Genomic DNA, 18,694 nt, shown 5'->3' with positions numbered 1-18,694 from the left:
GGAGACTTTTTACACATCCTTTCATTACATAAAATGTTTCAAGCTTTAATTACATTGATAAAACGTTTAACCAAAAATAACCTTTTTGTTTTAATGCCTTTAAGGGTAATACTGATACCGTGAAACCGCAATAATTTCTGAGATGGTTATTGTACCATTAAAATCTCCTACCATTGCAAAAATTTTTATATAACTCACCCATTCACATTTTATTACTGTTATGTATAATTAAGTGCGGGCGCTTTGAGTGACAGGCTGACAGTGTCCTCAGGCAGCCTCTCACCCAAATATGGTCACTTACATGATGGCGAAATGCCAAACTCCAGACTTCAAAATGGGAGTCCACAAACCGACGGGTGACATCACGGTAGCCATGCCCATTTATTTTATAGTCTATGGATTTGTCAAGGAATAACAACAATTTGCGTGAGCACTGAAATAAGTTATAAAAGTTTATTAAAGAAAAAAACATTTTACAGAATGTAAGTCTTCACATTCTTCACCACAAACTGAGAAAAATCAAAATAATTTTAAAAAATTGTTGGCTTTATCATCAGTTAGAAATGGTGACACACTTGTTCCTCCATTGCTTACAGGCATTTTTCTACATAAAAAATATGGACATTTTAACACGTGACTGTAGGAAAAGCACAGGTGAAATTAAAAAGAAAAAACAATGGCTGAATGGCATTTAGCTGCTTCAATTTCAGGGTCCTGGTAATGTAAATTGTGGCTCACAGTCTTAGTTTACTGAAACATACTTAAACACAAGAGAACCATCATTAATACAATTAACACCTGTTATAAATGAACATCTTTTTCTACTGCAACAAGCCAAAATGTCTGCTGTGAGAAAAGATATATTCTCAAAACATTCATCACACTCATAAGTGCTGTTTACCACATAGTCAAAGCAACAAATTACATTTTGATACAGTTGCCATGGTTTCTTAAGCAAAACAAATCATAAACTGAGATGGTTAAAGACAGCAGCTGTGTTGGTTCAGTAGAAACATCCACAGATGGGACAAAACAAAGGAAAAACCTGATTCAAGATGGAAACATGCCAAATGCAGATGCTTCTGTGCACGAGGGTTCACTAAATGGTTTGCTGAAATATGAAAATGGCGTGACTAAAATGCTACGGCCTTCGCAGTCACCAGATTTTAACCCAGTTGAACACCTATGGAAGATTTTGGACCCACATGTAAGACAATGCTCTTCGCCATCATCTCCATTAGACCAAACAATATAAAGTTTATCTTCAAATCTATTTAGTGATGTCTGTGATTTTCTGAAGCTATATGTCCTTTTTTTATGTTCAACTATGTTTATTTTTCTTTGTATTTGCTGTGCTCAGGTCCCTCTTGCCAGACAGATGAGATTCCCTGACTAAATAAAGGTTGTGTATATAAATAAGGGAATACCGTCTGGAAGAATGGAATGGAGGAATGATCAGCAAGGAACACTGAGGCTGACTCCACACTAAGACACTTCATGCTTTTCCTTTAATTTGTCACCCATCTGTAGAACAATCTGCTGCAGGTGTAGGTCTACAGTGTCAGTGTGTGTTAGGTGTGAGAGACAGAGAGTGTAGAGAAAGGCAGGGGCAGAGGAGCATAAGCAATGTGGCAGATGGGAAGGGAAAACACTTTCACCATAATGATGTAACATTGTGTAATAACGCAACATGTCCAGTCACAGTTTACAAAAATCTCACATCGGCACAAAAGTAAGTCCAAGTAACTGTGATACTGGTCAGTTTTATGTGTGTTGCATAAATGACATTTATAGGTTTAATGTATTGTGATAGTGTATGTTTTCTGTGAGTCTTTACTATATGCAGTGAACACTTGACTTTGAGGTAGATGAAGAACAGCTTGAGTTAATCTATGTGGATGAGCCAGGCTTCTGAGGAGGTGACGGGAAGGAGGAGTTTTAAAGAGACGGTTCACCACCAAATCAAAATGACCTATTTTTCCTCTTACCTGTAGTGCCATTTATCAATTTAAATTGTTTTGGTGTGAGTTGCAGAGTGTTGGCGATATCAGTCATAGAGATATCTGCCTTATCTCCAATATAATGAGACTGGATGGCACTGGGATTGTGATGCGCAAAGCACAAAAAAAAAGTGAAAAAATCAACAGCAATGTCTCTTTCAGAAATCAAGACTTGGTTATTCAAGATAATCCAGAGACTTTGTCGTCAGCATTCTCATGTAAGAGCTATTTTCTTTCCTCTGAACTACATCCGCCAACTGCATCAGAAGGAAGCGCACATCTACTCATAGACGAGAGGTTTGTGCTTGTGACAGTGTGAGCGCAATGGTGTCCTCCATAGATAAGCTGTTAACATTAGCTAGCTAAGTGGGGCTAGGTGAGCTAGCAGTGGATGCATGCTTCTTTCTACTTGGTGATACAGTTGCTGGGTGTAGTTTAGCAAAGGAAAATACATCCTACATTAAACTGCTCACAACAAGGTCTGTGGATTATCTTGAGTAACTGGATCATGATTTCTAGAAAGAGAGAGATTGTTGTTGAGTTTTTCAAACGTATTTTTGTGTTGCGTTGAGGGTGCAATCTAGTTCCATTATATTTAAGAGAAGGCAGACATCTCTGAAAAAAATATGTATTTTTGATTTGGGGGTGAACTGTCCCTTTAAAGGAATCATCTGGCTCACGAGTTGAGTGCTCCGCAATGTTCATGTTCAAGCTAAAAAAAAAAAAGCAGCTGACAGCCATGTTAATGAGAGCAGTGGGAGTGTTGGGGGCTGTTTCTGTGAATGTGTTGCTAGATATATTTGAAAATGGAGAGCGGTGTGAGTGGACAAATGGTTATAATGTCATAATGCCAATGCCATAATGGTTAGTGTGTATGTTTGATTTTGGTGTTGGAGTGTCTAAGGTTTTTGGAAGGTATGTTTTCTATATTGATACCAGGGCATTTAAGTTTGATGATGCAGTTGTAAATATTAACCTTTTTTAAAAAAAAAAATATGTGCAAATAATGGAGGAAAATTATTAAGAGAGAACTCCAAACTGTGGTTAACAAGATGATGTAAAATCCAAATTATTTAAGTATGAAGCACTGTATTAATACATTTCTAATGACAAGTTTTAATGACACAAGGTTTCACTCCATAAAATTTTTTTAACAATTTAAGGCCAAATAAAATGTTATTTATTCCATAAAAAAGGACATTTTGTGAAAATCTAAAATACAGAGCTTAAAAAAAACAAAAAAAACATCCTCAGCCATCACATTTATCCAAGCAAAGAGATGAGCATGACCACACCCATGAACTGTGTGAAGAGGATGAGTGGAGTGAAAAAGGACCACACAGGCCACAGAGCCATGTTGAAGCTGCAAAGAAAGTACAATGACACTTACAAATATGCATAACAGATTGATCAGTATTGATCAATAAACCAATACAATATTTATTGTATACAGGCGTCTCATACACTGTCACGTTGTCACAATCTCTGCAGAGGAAGAATATGGGACGCTGTAAAATCTGGATCTGTAGCTGAAGCTGAACATTTCAGTTCTCTTTCTCTCTCTGCCACTGTTCTGCCTACTGTGTTCAATGGGGCTAGAGTTGTTCCAATACTGATACCAGTGTCAGTATAAAAAAAACAATCTCGGATTGGGTATCAGCAAGTATGCAATCTATGCACCATTCTGATACCATGTAATTCATTAAAAAACTTAACAGTAGTGTCAAATCCAGATAAAACAGCAGTTTTCCTGTAAATCAATTCTTCTCTGCCACTCAGCAGCCTACACAGGAAGTTGCACAGTGCAGACACTGGAACCTACTGTTTTAGAGTGGTAAAGAATTGATTTCCAATAAAAGAGGAAGTTAGCAAACTGTTTTAAAAAAGGTTTAATGTGTGAAATGTCATACAACGATGACAGTAATCATTTCACATCCATACAGGGTTAGCAGCTGTATACAGCAGTTAACTTTTCTTCGTTTTTAAAGCAAAGGTATTGGATTGTTACACGGTACCCACCAAAACGCAAGTTTCTGGTATTGGAACTGGTATCAGTAGGGGAAAAATTCATAATGGAACATCTCTACTTGGCGCAAAGGCAACATTTATACTTTGCCACATTGATAGCTGCAATCAGATACAAGAATTGTACTCTCTAACTTTATGGGTGTATTTGCTCTGTAATATCATTAGTGCAATATGTTTTGTGAATCTGACCTTCAGAGAGGGCAGATAGCTGTTGCAAGTGATGCACAATTCATGGTGCTCTCAGTTCAAGCTCATCATAGGCAGCATCCAAATTTACTAGTTTTGCATTTCAAAGCTTCCCACGTTCTTCTAATCAGTAGCTCCCATCAGCCGTATAAGTGACACACATTCATATTAAAATTGATTCACGATTTTAAACATGGTGGATTAGCTAATCACATGATGAGGAAAGCTAAGTGGCCAATCAATTAAAGAAACTGTTGAGAGACTCTCTGAGATGTCCCAGATCAATTAACTAGCATTAACTAGGTGTAAAGCATTAATGTACAAACTAACAGGGCAATTACAATTCACTTATAATCACTTAATCTATTGGATTATTGCCCTACTGAAGCCCTCAACGTCTACACCCAGTGCCATAGGGATAAAATGAATAGGTGTTGCTAAAAATATGCAGTGTAAAGGTGCCACTTCACTATGAGAGGCCCTTTGAGACATAATTCATACTTGGTTTCACATGTAACATCATACTCTCATACATACACCACTATACTCTTACACAAACACTACTATACCCTCTTACATGCACAATCATACTCTCATACATACACCGCTATACTCTCACACAAACACTACTATACCCTCTTACATGCACAATCATACTCTTATACATACACCACTATACTCTTACACAAACACTACTATACTCTCTTTTATTTATCATCATGTTTTCTTTTATTTACTGTATTACTCTTAGTGTAACAGAGGATAATATTATATGTATGTAAGTATGATAGTATGAACATGAAAATAACAGTATATGTAAAACAAAGTTCTAATATATGTATGAGAGAATAATATTATATTTGAAACAGAATCATAGCATATGTAAGAGAAATTAGTTGTACATGTGAAGGCAAATAATCATGTGTAAGGAACAAAATGACAGTGAATGTAAGACAGAATGATAGGGTATGTGAATGAGAATAGTTGTTTGTGTGAGAGAGTTTGATTGAAACGGAAGGGAGTTCGATTGAAAAGGAAATAGTGTTTAATTCTCAGTTCCTGATTGGTTATTTTTGATGAAGCGAGAAGAAGGCCCGCCTTCCCAATCATAATATGAGAAGATGGCGGACCGGGAATGACAGTGAAGCTAGAGAACCATACATCTTCTCGTAAGGACTATACATTTTTGTACAATTAACTGTTGCGAAATTGCAAAGAGTCACAAAGAAAAAATACAAATAAAACAAAAACAAGACTGGGGTTTTTAAATGGTGCAAGTAAAAAAAAAAAAACAGTAGCACATCATTTTATAGGTCACCAGGCATACAATTAAAGTAACAAAGACCCTAGGTAGGAGCAGAGTCTTAGGCATAAATCAAATAAGCAAGAAACTAGATATATCTCCACAGATCTTTCTGGCTATTTTGCTGGAGTACAATTTCTTAAGAGATAGGAAAAATAATTTGAAATCATGTATAAACCAGTCAAAGGAGGGTTTGCTATGTCTCCACTTACTGCAATGAATATGATATTTACCCATTAGAATAATCATATTTATCATATCAGAGATATTAGATTTCAAATTATCTATGTAAAAGAATATATGAGAAATATCAAAACCTGGAATGTCATTTATTTTAAGTAATAACCAATTTCTTATTTCTGACCAAAATTTCCTGGACACAGGGCATGAGAAAAACATATGTTCCAGTGTTTCATCTGCTGCTTTATAGAGTATCTTAAAATGAGTTTCTTTAATCTTTGGGGAAATAGGCCATTTAATATATTTAGAGTGTGCTTTTTCCATCATAGATACAGTTACCTTATCAGTCACTTGTTCTTTAAATCCTCTGTTGTAATCATAAAATACTATCAATTTCAAAGCAGCGCTAATCAATTTGTTGTTACATTTGTTATCATTTAAGTTACAATCATTAATCATCACTTTTGGTAGTACGAATTTAACATTCGAATATAATAGGGTATTCTGGATTAATTGAATCAGTGGTAAGGGGATTGCTTTACAAATCCTATTATACTCTCTCTGAGAACAATGTATTTCATATGTTTCTAATCAAGTCCTGTAGTCCAAAAAACCTCCATCAGAATCCATTACATCCTTTACTAACAAAATGCCTTTCTCATACCAATCTCTTCTGAAAATCGATTTCCTGTTTACTGTGAACACTCTGTTATTCCATAAAATAGATTCATGAGGGGAGAAATTATGAGTAAATATCATTTTCCAGTATTGAAGAATCTGCTTGTGGAAATTAGATAGCTTAACAGGAACCTTATGCACCTCAAAATCACATTTTAAAAGGAATTCAAGCCCTCCCCTCAAAATCACATTTTAAAAGGAATTCAAGCCCTCCTGTTTTTTTAAACAAGGATCTCGGAATATGAAACCACATGGACTCTGGCTGTGACAAATATGTTTTCAGCCATTTAGTCTTGAGAGTTCCAAGCACTGAATCAAATTCTAAAGCTTTAATACCCCCATTCTCATATTCTTTAACTAACTGTGATCTTTTAATATAATGGGTTTTATTTTTCCATAAAAACTGAAAAATAATAGAATTGGCTTTCTTAATATTATTTGAAGAGACATACAGGGAGTGACATGGATAAATTAATTTTGAGATACCTTCTGCTTTTGATAAAATTACTCTACCAAAGATTGTAAGATCTCTGGTAAGCCAGCGACTTAGAGATCTCTTCATATCTGTTAAGCGATTAGCTATATTCTGATAACATTTTTAGATATCATTATTCCAAGATATTTTACTTCAGATGCAACTTTAATTGAAGCAATACTGGGATCTGTACATGTATGAATGGGAAGTAATTCACATTTCTTGATATTTAAGGATAGCCCTGAAGCTTTGGAGAATATAGAAATATTATTAAGAGCTTTCTCAACCACATATTTATTTTTTAAAAAGATGGCTGTGTCATCCGCAAACTGACTTATTTTAAATTCCTTATCGAATACTGTAATACCTTCTATTTCCGGATTGTTCTTAATGAGCATTGTTAACAGATGAGTGGTCAAAATAAACAATTTCGGGGAGATTGGGCAGCCTTGACAAATACCACGTAGCACCTTGAACCTCGGGGTCATTCCAGGGTTCAATGAAACAGAACTATAAATGTTGGTATAAAACATCTTAATAATATTACAAAAATTTTTACCAAAACCTATGAAGTGCAATGCTTCTAATAAAAAACAATGTTCCACGGTGTCAAAAGCCTTATAAAAATCAAGAAATAACACTAAACTATCAGTATCAATAAGGTCTTTATAATCAAGCATATCTAATATCAACCTGGTATGATTGTGTATACTTTTACCTTTCATAAAGGCTGACTGACATTCATCTATTATTTGCTTTAAACCCTCATTTAATCGGTGTGCATAAACATGTGCCAATAATTTGTAATCGTTACACAATAAGGTTATCGGTCTCCAATTATCCAATAAAAGTACATCTTTGTTTGGATTTGGGATTAGAGAGATAAGACCCTGTTTCATTGTGGGAGAAAGATTGTTGGATTGAAATACATTCTATGTAGGCCTTATAGAGCAACTCTCTAATATCTTTCCAAAAAAATTTAAAGAACTCGACAGTTAGACCATCTAGTCCTGGTGACTTCCCATTAGCCATCTGCATAACTGCTCTGTCTAGCTCTTCAATTTCAAGCTCATCCTCCATATATTTTTTGAAATCATCATCCATATTCTTATTTTGTTCTCTAATTTTATTTAAAAACTGAAGACAGTTTTCCTTAGAAAAAGTGGATTTATACAAATTGCTATAAAAAAAACTTTAATTTCCTCATTTACTTGGTCCTGATCTTCATTAATAACATCATTAATAAGCAACCTATGAATTTTCTTTTTTGTCTGTCTCTGTTTTTCCAAATTAAAAAAATAGGATGAATTTTTTTCCCCTTCCTCGATCCAAAGAGCTCTTGAACGAATAAATGCTCCCTTCGCCTTATCCAGATACATATTATCTAGTTGAGATTGAAGACTGTTCAATTTAACATGTTCCTCCATTGTTAAATCTGTTCTACAACATAATTTGTTAATTTATTTTGTAATATTTTGCTGTTTCTGTTTTTTAATTTTAGAGGACACTTTACTTATCTTAACTGCAGCCTGTCTAATTTTACATTTAAACCATTCCCACTTACTCGAGGCTGACATTTCCAGTGCAACAATTTCTTCAATGAGCTGTTTGACCTCTTTGCAAAAATCTGTATTTTCCAAAAGAATATTATTGAATTTCCAGATAGAATTGTGAATAGACACATTTTTCGATAAAGAGAGACACAGCAGGGTGAAGGTGATGCTAAGATTTCACATTTGGAGACATCATTAACTAAATTAACTGAGATTAACCAATAATCTATTCTTGAGCATTGGCCATTATTTGATGCATGAAACCAAGTATATTGTGTAGTAATAGGATTTTTCATTCTCCAGTAATCAGTCAAGTTGGTTTTTGTAACAGAATCAATTATAGTATCATTATAATTATGAAACTGACCCTTTGACGGAAGACGATCCAACCAGAGATCTGGTGCCAAATTAAAATCTCCAACTATTATTTTATCAGTTGTATATGACACTTTCCATTCTTCTATCAGTTTGCTCAGAGCCAAAAATAATTTTTTGTTCTGCACAATTTGGTTATACCCATATACACATACCAAAACATAATTTATGCCATTTATCTCTAAAGCCACCATTAGCCAGTGCCCCTTTAAATCACTTCTGTGGTCTATTACCTTTCCAGAGAATCTGTTGAAGAAAATCATAACTCCAGCAGAGTGTGATGTTCCATATCTACAGAAAATAGAGTCTCCCCATTGCAGTTTCCAAAATTTCGTGTCTGCCTCAACTGAATGGGTTTCTTGCAAAAAAATACAATTAGCCTTTTGCTCCTTACAGAAAAGAAAAATAGCCTTACGTTTCATATTTTCTCTCAACCCCCTAGCATTTAAAGATAGAAAAGAAAACATACAAGACTAGTAAATAACCTCTGAAAAAATGCGCAATATCCTAGTGATGCGCAGGAATGAGTAAACAAAAAACCTTAACCTTCACATAAAGTGCAATAACCCTTTAAAGCTTATACAAAAAAAAAAAGTAAAACTAAAACCACTTCAAGATACCTGCTTGGAGCACAGAAGCCTTGACAACATGTTTACTCAGGGTCCACTCTTTTGTTGTCAATTAACGCGTATCCTTCCTTCAGGAAAGCTCTCTTTCCCCGTCTTCTGGCATCCTGTACCAGCGGCCACAGTTTGTTGTGAGCCTCCCAGTCCTCTTTGGAAAAATCTTCACGGAAGCGTATGTGCATTTCGCTGCAGACCCTCGCATCTCTCGACCTTTTCCAGACTTCATCCCGAACAGTTCTCATCCCAAATTTGATTATGATTGCCCGATGAGTACCGTTGGAGGCAGCAGGATTGTCGTTTCTTCCTAGGCGATGGACAGTATCCACGGACTGCCGCAGCCACTCCACCGACAGCGGTACAACTCTCGTAAGTATCCCAATAACCATCTCTCTGGTATCTTCTCCCTCCTTTTCTGGAAGACCAGTCAACCTCAAGTTCCATCTTCGTTTGTAGCGGGCTTGCTCCGCACATGCATTTTTCAGCTGGTTGTTTTCTTTCTGGAGATCACTTACTTTTTTTTGAAGCACAACGATCTCCTCTTTGTTTTCCCTTGTTGCCGTTGTATTGGCTTCGATGCGCCTGTCAAAACTTTTTTAAAAGTTCAGTCTGTTCATCCATCTTTTGGTGCTTTCTTCCTCCCTTTCTTTATGCGGTTTCATCTTCTTGGGGTTCAGGCCTTTTATTGGCGTGTGGGTCAAATTTATTCTCTGTTCCTTGGGAGTCGCTTGATCCACTTCAATTTCTTCGATGTCACTGTCATCACACGCCTCACGGAGAGCCCTCAGGTCGTAATCGTGGTCAGTCATTTTGCCAGCAGGTCGTCTCAAATGTACCAAGATTTAACTGTTTTTTTGTTGTTTTTTATCGATGTACTTAGGTACTATGTGTTCTGCCTTTGAATTTGTCGGGTTATTGCAAACTTAGTTCACAATTCAAGGACGTAAACAAAACTTTTTACCAGAGCCTGCATGGTGCTGCCACTCACTCCGCCATCTTGGATCCTCCCAACAGTGTTGGCCTCATGGTTGGCCTCCACACAGGCCGCTGAGCAGAGCGGAGCGCCCGCGGAGGCTCGCGCACTGCAGCGCTTCACGGCCTGGACACACCGGACGCAGAACCAAAGCGCAGCGCCCAGTAGTGGAGGCAGTTATCAATCGGCGCCCTTGACTGTCCACACACTGAATGAATAGGGCATATTGTTCTGACCATTTTATTTATGTAGTTATGTCTGTAGGCTCGTTGACACAAAATTAAAATTGTAATGAAGTGATTAGGGTATTAAAAAATATGTTCGGTTATGCATTATTGTGTTATTTTAAATTATAAACACGGTATTTTCTCCTCACGTTCCACAGTGCGTGCTTTTGTTTTTTTATTTTGAAAACTGGCCAGATTCTCTCGTCTTTTCTGTGTCCGACTTCCTGTTTGGTACGATCCGCTCTATCCAGCTTGACAGAAGCGCTCGCGGCTTGCGTGAAAAATAGACCAGACGGCGAACTGAAGCGCTGCAGTGCGTGAGCCTCTGCGGGCGCTCCGCTCTGCTCAGTGGCCTGTGTGGACAGTCAGAGGCCAACAGCTTCACTGAGTCACTCCCGGCATAGACATATATACATATATACATATATACGTACATATGTCTATGGCTCCCGGTCCGCCATCTTCTCATATTATGATTGGGAAGGCGGGCCTTCTTCTCGCTTCATCAAAAATAACCAATCAGGAACTGAGAATTCAGTACTATTTCCGTTTCAATCAAACTCTCTCACACAAACAACTATTCTCATTCACATACCCTATCATTCTGTCTTACATTCACTGTCATTTTGTTCCTTACACATGATTATTTGCATTCACATGTACGACTAATTTCTAGGGTTGGGAACGATTAACCGATACGACCGGATATCCGGTTTGACAAGCGAGAGATACGGCTACGTCGGTAGCAGCCTCCTCAATCGATACGAATCAGCCATGAATCCTTAGATGAATCGATTGTAGAGACATGGATTCGGGTATCGCGAGACTAGCAATCGGTTGACTGGCTTTAACAGTTTGCATCTTGGGGCGTCAGTGGCTTAGTGGTAGAGCAGGCGCCCCATATAGAGAAGAAAACATGATGATAAATATAAGAGAGTATAGTAGTGTTTGTGTAAGAGTATAGCGGTGTATTTATGAGAGTATGATTGTGCATGTAAGAGGGTATAGTAGTGTTTGTGTGAGAGTATAGCGGTGTATGTACGAGAGTATGATTGTGCATGTAAGAGGGTATAGTAGTGTTTGTGTGAGAGTATAGCGGTGTATGTACGAGAGTATGATTGTGCATATAAGAGAGTATAGTAGTGTTTGTGTGAGAGTATAGTGGTGTATGTATGAGAGTATGATTGTGCATGTAAGAGGGTATAGTAGTGTTTGTGTGAGAGTATAGTGCTGTATGTATGAGAGTATGACGTTACATGTGAAAAAAGTATGAAATATGTCTCAGGGGGCCTCTCATACTTCACACTGCATTAAGATGGAGACCTACAGAGATCACTCTTAACCTCATCAGTCTTTCCTGATCTTCACCGACATACAGAGGGTGGATAAATTTGCACAAGTATGAGTAGAGTGCTTTGTTGGTTGTAGATATCAGACCAGCAAATATTCCAAATACTGTACACTGTCAATGACTTGTCAAGCAAGTGCATCTTTTTAATGCCTCAGATCATCAAAATACAAGTATTTTGGCAGTTTTTTTTTTACAACCCATTGTACCAAGAACATGGGTAATATTACTGAGCATTTCTTAAGTGATTCAACGTGTTAAAGGCCATAAACACCCACACAGGTGTGTTCAATATTTTGGCTTGTAAACAGGAAAGTGACACAAATTTCAATCGAGCACAGTCTGTATATGACCAAAGTCCCAAAAGGAGGTCTGATCAGGGAAACTGAGTGAAACACCTGTGAGGGTATACAATGGTTACAGACTATAAAGCTGTTTATAATATCTACAATTAAAGCTACAGTTGGTAATTTTTTTGTAAAAAACCCTTTTGCCATATTTGCTGAAACGGTCACTGCATCCTAACAGTCGTACACAAGACAGGTTATGTCATGTTCCTCTGCCTCCTCCTTGTGCTTCTAATATCATTGGCCAGATCCACAGCGGCCGAAGGAAAACAACCTATCAGAGGTGTGGAGCCTCTAAGGCAGCTGTTAATCATGTCAATCACTGCTCTTGAACTGCAGTCAAACTGTCTGTCAAACTACCCATGCTGGACACAGTTGTGCAAAAATGAAGCACAGCCCAACAGCCGGACCAACTTTCTCATTTTACAGCTAAACAGTACACTAAAATATGTTTGTGAAAACATCTGAGGTGAGAAATAGGCAATGCAGTGACAGAATTTTGATTTATATTTGATCGACGCCGCCTAGTTTGACAGTTTGGCTTGACAGCTTTGTTAGAGACTCCTCTGCTCTGATTGGTTGTTTCCATTCAGCTGCAGTGGATTCTTGCAAATGCCATTAGGAGCACTAGAAGGGGGAAAATGATTTTTTTTTTTTTTTAAGATATGGTGACAGTTTGATCAAATATGACAAAAAGTTATTTTTATAAAAGTTACCAACACCAGATTTAATGGTTACCTAACTGGTTTCTAGTATCGCCAACTGAGAATCAAAATCAGCAGATTTCAGCAAAGAGCTACTTGTCCAGCACAAAGGAGCAGAGATCACTGCTACTATAGTACATTTGTTAATAACCCAGAAATACCCTACACCCCTGCCGACATACTTTTGCTCTCACCCTGTTTTTCACAGTTTAAGAAAGGCTCCTTAGGTCATTTTTATTAGTGTTACTGCAAAAACCGATATATTAGATAACAGTGTGCTTCCAATTTTGTAGCAACAGTTTTATGATGGCCCTTTTGTGTTTCAACATGATAGCTTTTTATTTTTGAGACTGATACCAAAATCCATATTTGAGATTTTATAATTTTATACACACATATATATATATATACATATATACATACATATATATNATATATACCTAAAACAATTTTTGAAAATGTGAAAATTCCTTATATTCGTTTTTAAAATAATTGTGACCAAGATATGTTCTGAGAGGGACAGTGGAAAAAACCATGAATTGGCATCACTGTTTATAAACTTCCTTGATCATACCTTGATTGTAATTTATGTGCTTAAATTTTTTGTCCAAATTTGGACAAATCACATATATGTTCAATGAGCTTATATCGTTTCACCTCTCATCCTGTGCCCAAAGAACTTGAAATTGTTCATTTGAGCACATTTAAATAGGAGAGGTACAGTGTGTCGGGTGTTCTAATAAACTTCTAAAGTTTTTACATATTTAATCCAATGCTGTTCTACTTTCTTTGTTATCTAAATGAATGCCCTGTAGTTTATCTGTTCTTGTGTAATTGGAGGATTACAGCACATTTAAGCAGTTTGAAGTTTATTAATATTTAATTAATTCATTTGTTTTGCTGTTTTACCTGCAAGATGCTGCAATAAATGCTGCAGTGGTGATGGGAGGAATGGCAGGATATTCTTGGTCGTAGTGCCGGATGCCTTTGAACCACTCCAGGTACACAATGCAAAACATGGCCAGAGACAGGCAGATCCCAAGGAGTATCAGACCCACATTGAACCACCAACTGGAAAAACACGGGTTGAAAAGACAAAAATTAATGAAGGCTTACTGTGTGTATAGATAACTTAAAGAAAATATACAAAAAAAAAATATGGCGGCGCTATTCTCCTGACACGACGCGGTGTATGCATTTCAGTTATTTGTTTTAAATGTGTCTTAAATATGAATCATGTGTATTGTTGAGCCTTGTCAAAGGAAAATTTCTGTCACTGTTGGGACAAACAATAAAGTTTATCTATCTATCCATCTATCTATCTATCTATCTATCTATCTAATACTGGTCTCTCATTACTGGATACTAAAAAAACATCACAGTGGAATAATGATCTCATACTTTTGTAACATTCTACCTGCTTTACCATACACAACACAACCTGCCGTATAATATAGGGAATAGAGATAAGTGAACGAGATCTGCACATGAGTTTTGGGGTCTTTGTCATAACTCAGTCACCTTTTGATATCGTCATTCTCCATGATGTTACGGAGGAAATCAACATAGTAGGTCACACCTATAGATGCCATGATCCAGAAAACGGAGTGTCTGTTAATGCGAGGAAGAGGTTTAGCATCTTTTTCCTCCTGACCTGAAAGGTAATAAACAAAAAAAAAGAGTTTTGATTCATGGTCTACTTTAAGAACTTGCTTCATTCCAGATATATATATATAAAAAAAAAAAACTAGAGGTCTAAGTGCAGATTATATCACAAATGTATAGCACATTAAACTTGATAATTACTCACAAAAGTTTGGCTACAGTCAAAACCATCAGTTAGATGTGGTAACATTCAACACTAACACTGCATGATTTAAAGAAAAACTAAATACTAAGATACACTGAAAGAGTTACAGTATGGTATGGAATTCACTACCAAATATGAGATTTGTCTTGCCTCAACAGAGAATGTGCTAAATCCCCACCTCCCAGGGTTAAGGAGCTTTTGAGGTGAAACCGATAGCTTTCTTTGAGATAATCTTACTTCTCCGAGAGGTATTAATCTCTATAATTTACTGGTTGATTAAACGTATCAGAGCCTGTAGTTGGCTGCTGAAGTGCTTCAGCATGTTGGTGCAGAGTTCACAATGAACTCAATGCCCTAGACAAGCTGGCCTACATCTTTAATCAAAGTTATGCCTGGTGGTCCGCTTCGGATACAACATAATACAATACCAAGTCAGCTTGCCAGAGGGACCACTGACAGTATGTAAACTGGAATAAAAGCAGCCATGAGTAAAAAGGGATAACCACTTGACAAATGTTTTGTCTGTTACTTATATTACAGTTATTAGTTTACACCATAGACTACAGTCATTTCTTACAGTGGCAGTGAGCTGACCCTTACATTGAAGACGGTGTACGAGTAGGGTATCTCTGTATTAAGTTACTGAGCTGACACTTGCTCAGTCAAAACAATCAAGAATTGCTGAATGTCTGCCAGTCTGGGCCTCGAAGCTGGACAATTGTCCACCATACAACATCCCCTTTGACTAAATATGTCGCAGTCAGAAAAAGCACATAGCTTTCTGCTACATACCTGCTTTAGTTTGTGAAATAAAATGCTTTAAAGTTGTTTAAAGACTAGCTGTCAAGTGGACTACAAACTGGCCATTCAACAGATTTAATCATACAGGTAGCTACTTTTCTAAGTATATTAACCATATATTAACCATATTGACAATATGCCAGTAGCACGTACAGAGAGGATGTCAGCACCCAAAAAACAGAGCTATAACATCACAATGTACCATTGAGTTCATAACGTTAACGTTTCCTCCGGGTGTTAACAGTTAGCTCTGACAGAAAACTGGTTAAAGTTAGCTAACAACGTTAGCCAACACAAAGTGTCTGACTCTTACTCTTTTCGTCTTCGTCGCCATTTGTTGTTGTTTGCATGAGAAACTCCGCATCTCTCTTAAATCTGTTCCGCAACGTAACAAGTTCATTGTCGTTAAGCATCGTGTTGACGCTATCTTTAACTTACACTAGCTCTAGATGCTAACTAGTAATTAGATGAGAGGCCACTTCCTGTTTGGCAGAGTCGCCTCTTTATGACGCACTTAAAGCGACAGCTGTAGTTTTTTGTATTAGTAACAGCCAAGTTTCACAAATGTCAATGCAATGCCACAGAAAATCACTAAATAATAAACGAACAATTACTTAGAATTATTAGCAAATAAAAAGAAGTAAAAAATTCAATAACCGGAGTACTTCATAAAACGTATAGTCGTAGCAGTGTGTATTTAAAGACACTGCAATTATTTTTAATCCTTTGTTATTTTTTTACCTGTGCAAATAAATACTCACCTAAACTGTCATAGTCCACAAGGTGCTTTCCAAGTATAGGAAACATGTTTGAGAGGCACATTATTCAATAGAAAACTTAATGTGACCAACAATAGATAACTTGTAAAGCATACATGTAATCATAACATTTACAGTATATGCACAGTGAATGCTGCTACATCAAGCTTTTGCCAAAAGGGAAATACTGTTGTTCATTTGGTTTGGTTTATCTGCACCCTCCTACAGAACACCATGTCCGATGCATTCACTTGAGATCAATTACATTGTGTTTTTTGTACACTATGCACCATCTTGACACAATCAGCATCAAACTAACTGGCCCACCAGACTGAAAAATACACCACCACAAGGGTAACTGAGGATATGTGAACAGAACAGTCTGACAGGGAACATCCTTTCTGTCCCTCATAAACTCTGCAGAATGCATAGTAGCTGGCTGTACTCCAGCGTTTATCTTGAATGTATACTTTTACATGGCGCGGGCAGGAGTCTGACACTGCTGATACCTTTGTCCCATTTCGCTCTCACTTTCCATCTGGCACAGACGGGGCACGTGTAGTGAAGACAAGTGAATAATACTCCAATGTTGGCTGCTACTACTTATTCTGTGGCAGACAGTCTCAATCCACATTCTGACATTAGGTGCATCCAACACTAATGAAGTTAAATCCCACAGCCCTGCAATAAAACTGGAATCATGAAGATATAAAGTTAAAACTGTGTTTGGAGCCTGTAATGGGTAATACTGTTGGACAGCATTGTTATTCTTCTTTTTAACTGACCTTGTTTATTTTAATAGAGTAGGTCCTGTTCAGCATGTCGTGACTTTTAGGAAAGACATTTGACTTTTGCTCATTAACAGGTAAAGGCAACAGGGTCATCAGTCACTTTGCATCCATGAGCATTTGTTGTTCTGTGTAGTTGCACCAGATAAGAGTGTTACCTCATACTCTGAGATGTCACCCTTAGAAGTCTGGTTCTTACGCTGGGCAGTAAAGCTCAGAGGTGGGACCAAGTCATTGTTTTGCAAGTCACAAGTACGTCTAAAAAGTATTTTGTACCCAAGTCAAGATTGACAAATCCTAAATCAAGTCCTAAGCTTTGTGTTTCGAGTCCTAAAGGAGTCATAATGTGCTCTCCACCAAATGCAAAGCCATTTAAACAACAGAGTAAAAATATATTACATTTACAAAAATCATGAATGCTTTTTAAAATGTGTTAAAACAAGTTTGTTACAACTGCGACTGAACTTAATCATAAAAATAGTGCTTACATTGCACTTTCAAAGCATATAGCACTATTAACCGGTAAAACAACAGAATAAATTTTGTGTTTCTGTCCTGTCTTGTTAAATTTATCTTATCTCATATTTAGAAACTTTCTCTTCCTAAATTTCTAAGATATTTTCTGTGAGGCTGTTCTTCCTTTAAAGTGATATTTCATGTTGTTGCATGTTTTATGTCTAAATGAAATAAAAAGATAAATATTAGTTTGTTCAGGAAATGAAGGGAAATAAAATGATTAGTGGCACTTTTTTTAAATAACATTTTTTTATCTTTGGGTTTGGGGGAAAGTATCAAGTACTTTCAAGTCACAAGACTCAAGTAAAGGAAAAGTCACACGTCATCTTCTTTGTCTTCTTTGATTTTGAGTCTAACAAATAAAAATAAAAATAAAAATAAAAATTGTGACTCAAGTCTGACTTGAGTCCAAGTCATGTGACTCAAGCCCACACTTTTGGCAAAATCCCTGAGTCTACTGAAATAAGCAAAAATGCTTTTTATCACTTAGGAGTGCAACTTTTCATGTGTAAGAGAACAGAGGTTTTTCGTCCTTTTAGAAATGGCAAATTCTTCTGCCATTAAGACCACAGTTCAGGGATGAAACTGCCCCATACAAAACCATATGGCCACACACTTAATCCTGCCATATCAAATAGCAGAAACAAAATTTTGTCCTCAGATTTGTTTTGCAACAGTAAAAACAGGTTTAGTTTCAGTTCTCCTGGAGTATCCTGTGGGGTCTGGATTAAAACACAAGCATTAAGCAATATCAAGTCCCACTGCGAACAAGAAAACACTATTTTAATACTAGCAAACTTGAGTAACAGCTTGACTAACCCAAAGTATGCAATATACAATTACAGGTAAGCAGTGTGATGAATGAGCATCAGTGTTAAACCTGCTGGGATTAGCAGAGCTTCATAAAGCTGGGCAGATTTCCTCCTGTAGCTCCTCCTGTGAGTGTGTGAGTGTGTGTGTACAGGGTAAAGGGGCTGCTCATTCTAGCAGTGGAAAAATCAGACAGCATTAAAACTTCACC

General features: G+C 36.9%; 1 protein-coding gene across 1 annotated transcript; it reads right to left on the bottom strand.

The window, feature by feature from the left end:
* Nucleotides 1-439: 439 nt before the first annotated feature.
* Nucleotides 440-16,096, bottom strand: tmem128 (transmembrane protein 128). Its single transcript, XM_050038008.1, has 4 exons — nt 15,925-16,096; nt 14,522-14,654; nt 13,910-14,071; nt 440-3,363 (listed from the first exon to the last, which is right to left on the bottom strand). The coding sequence occupies exons 1-4, from the start codon at nt 16,022-16,024 to the stop codon at nt 3,264-3,266; spliced, it is 495 nt and encodes a 164-aa protein (XP_049893965.1). The 5' UTR covers nt 16,025-16,096; the 3' UTR covers nt 440-3,263.
* Nucleotides 16,097-18,694: the final 2,598 nt, after the last annotated feature.

This window comes from Epinephelus moara, chromosome 24 (genome assembly GCF_006386435.1).
Source record: "Epinephelus moara isolate mb chromosome 24, YSFRI_EMoa_1.0, whole genome shotgun sequence".
Taxonomy (NCBI): Eukaryota; Metazoa; Chordata; class Actinopteri; order Perciformes; family Serranidae; genus Epinephelus; species Epinephelus moara.
This window is presented reverse-complemented; position numbering and strand designations above follow the sequence as displayed.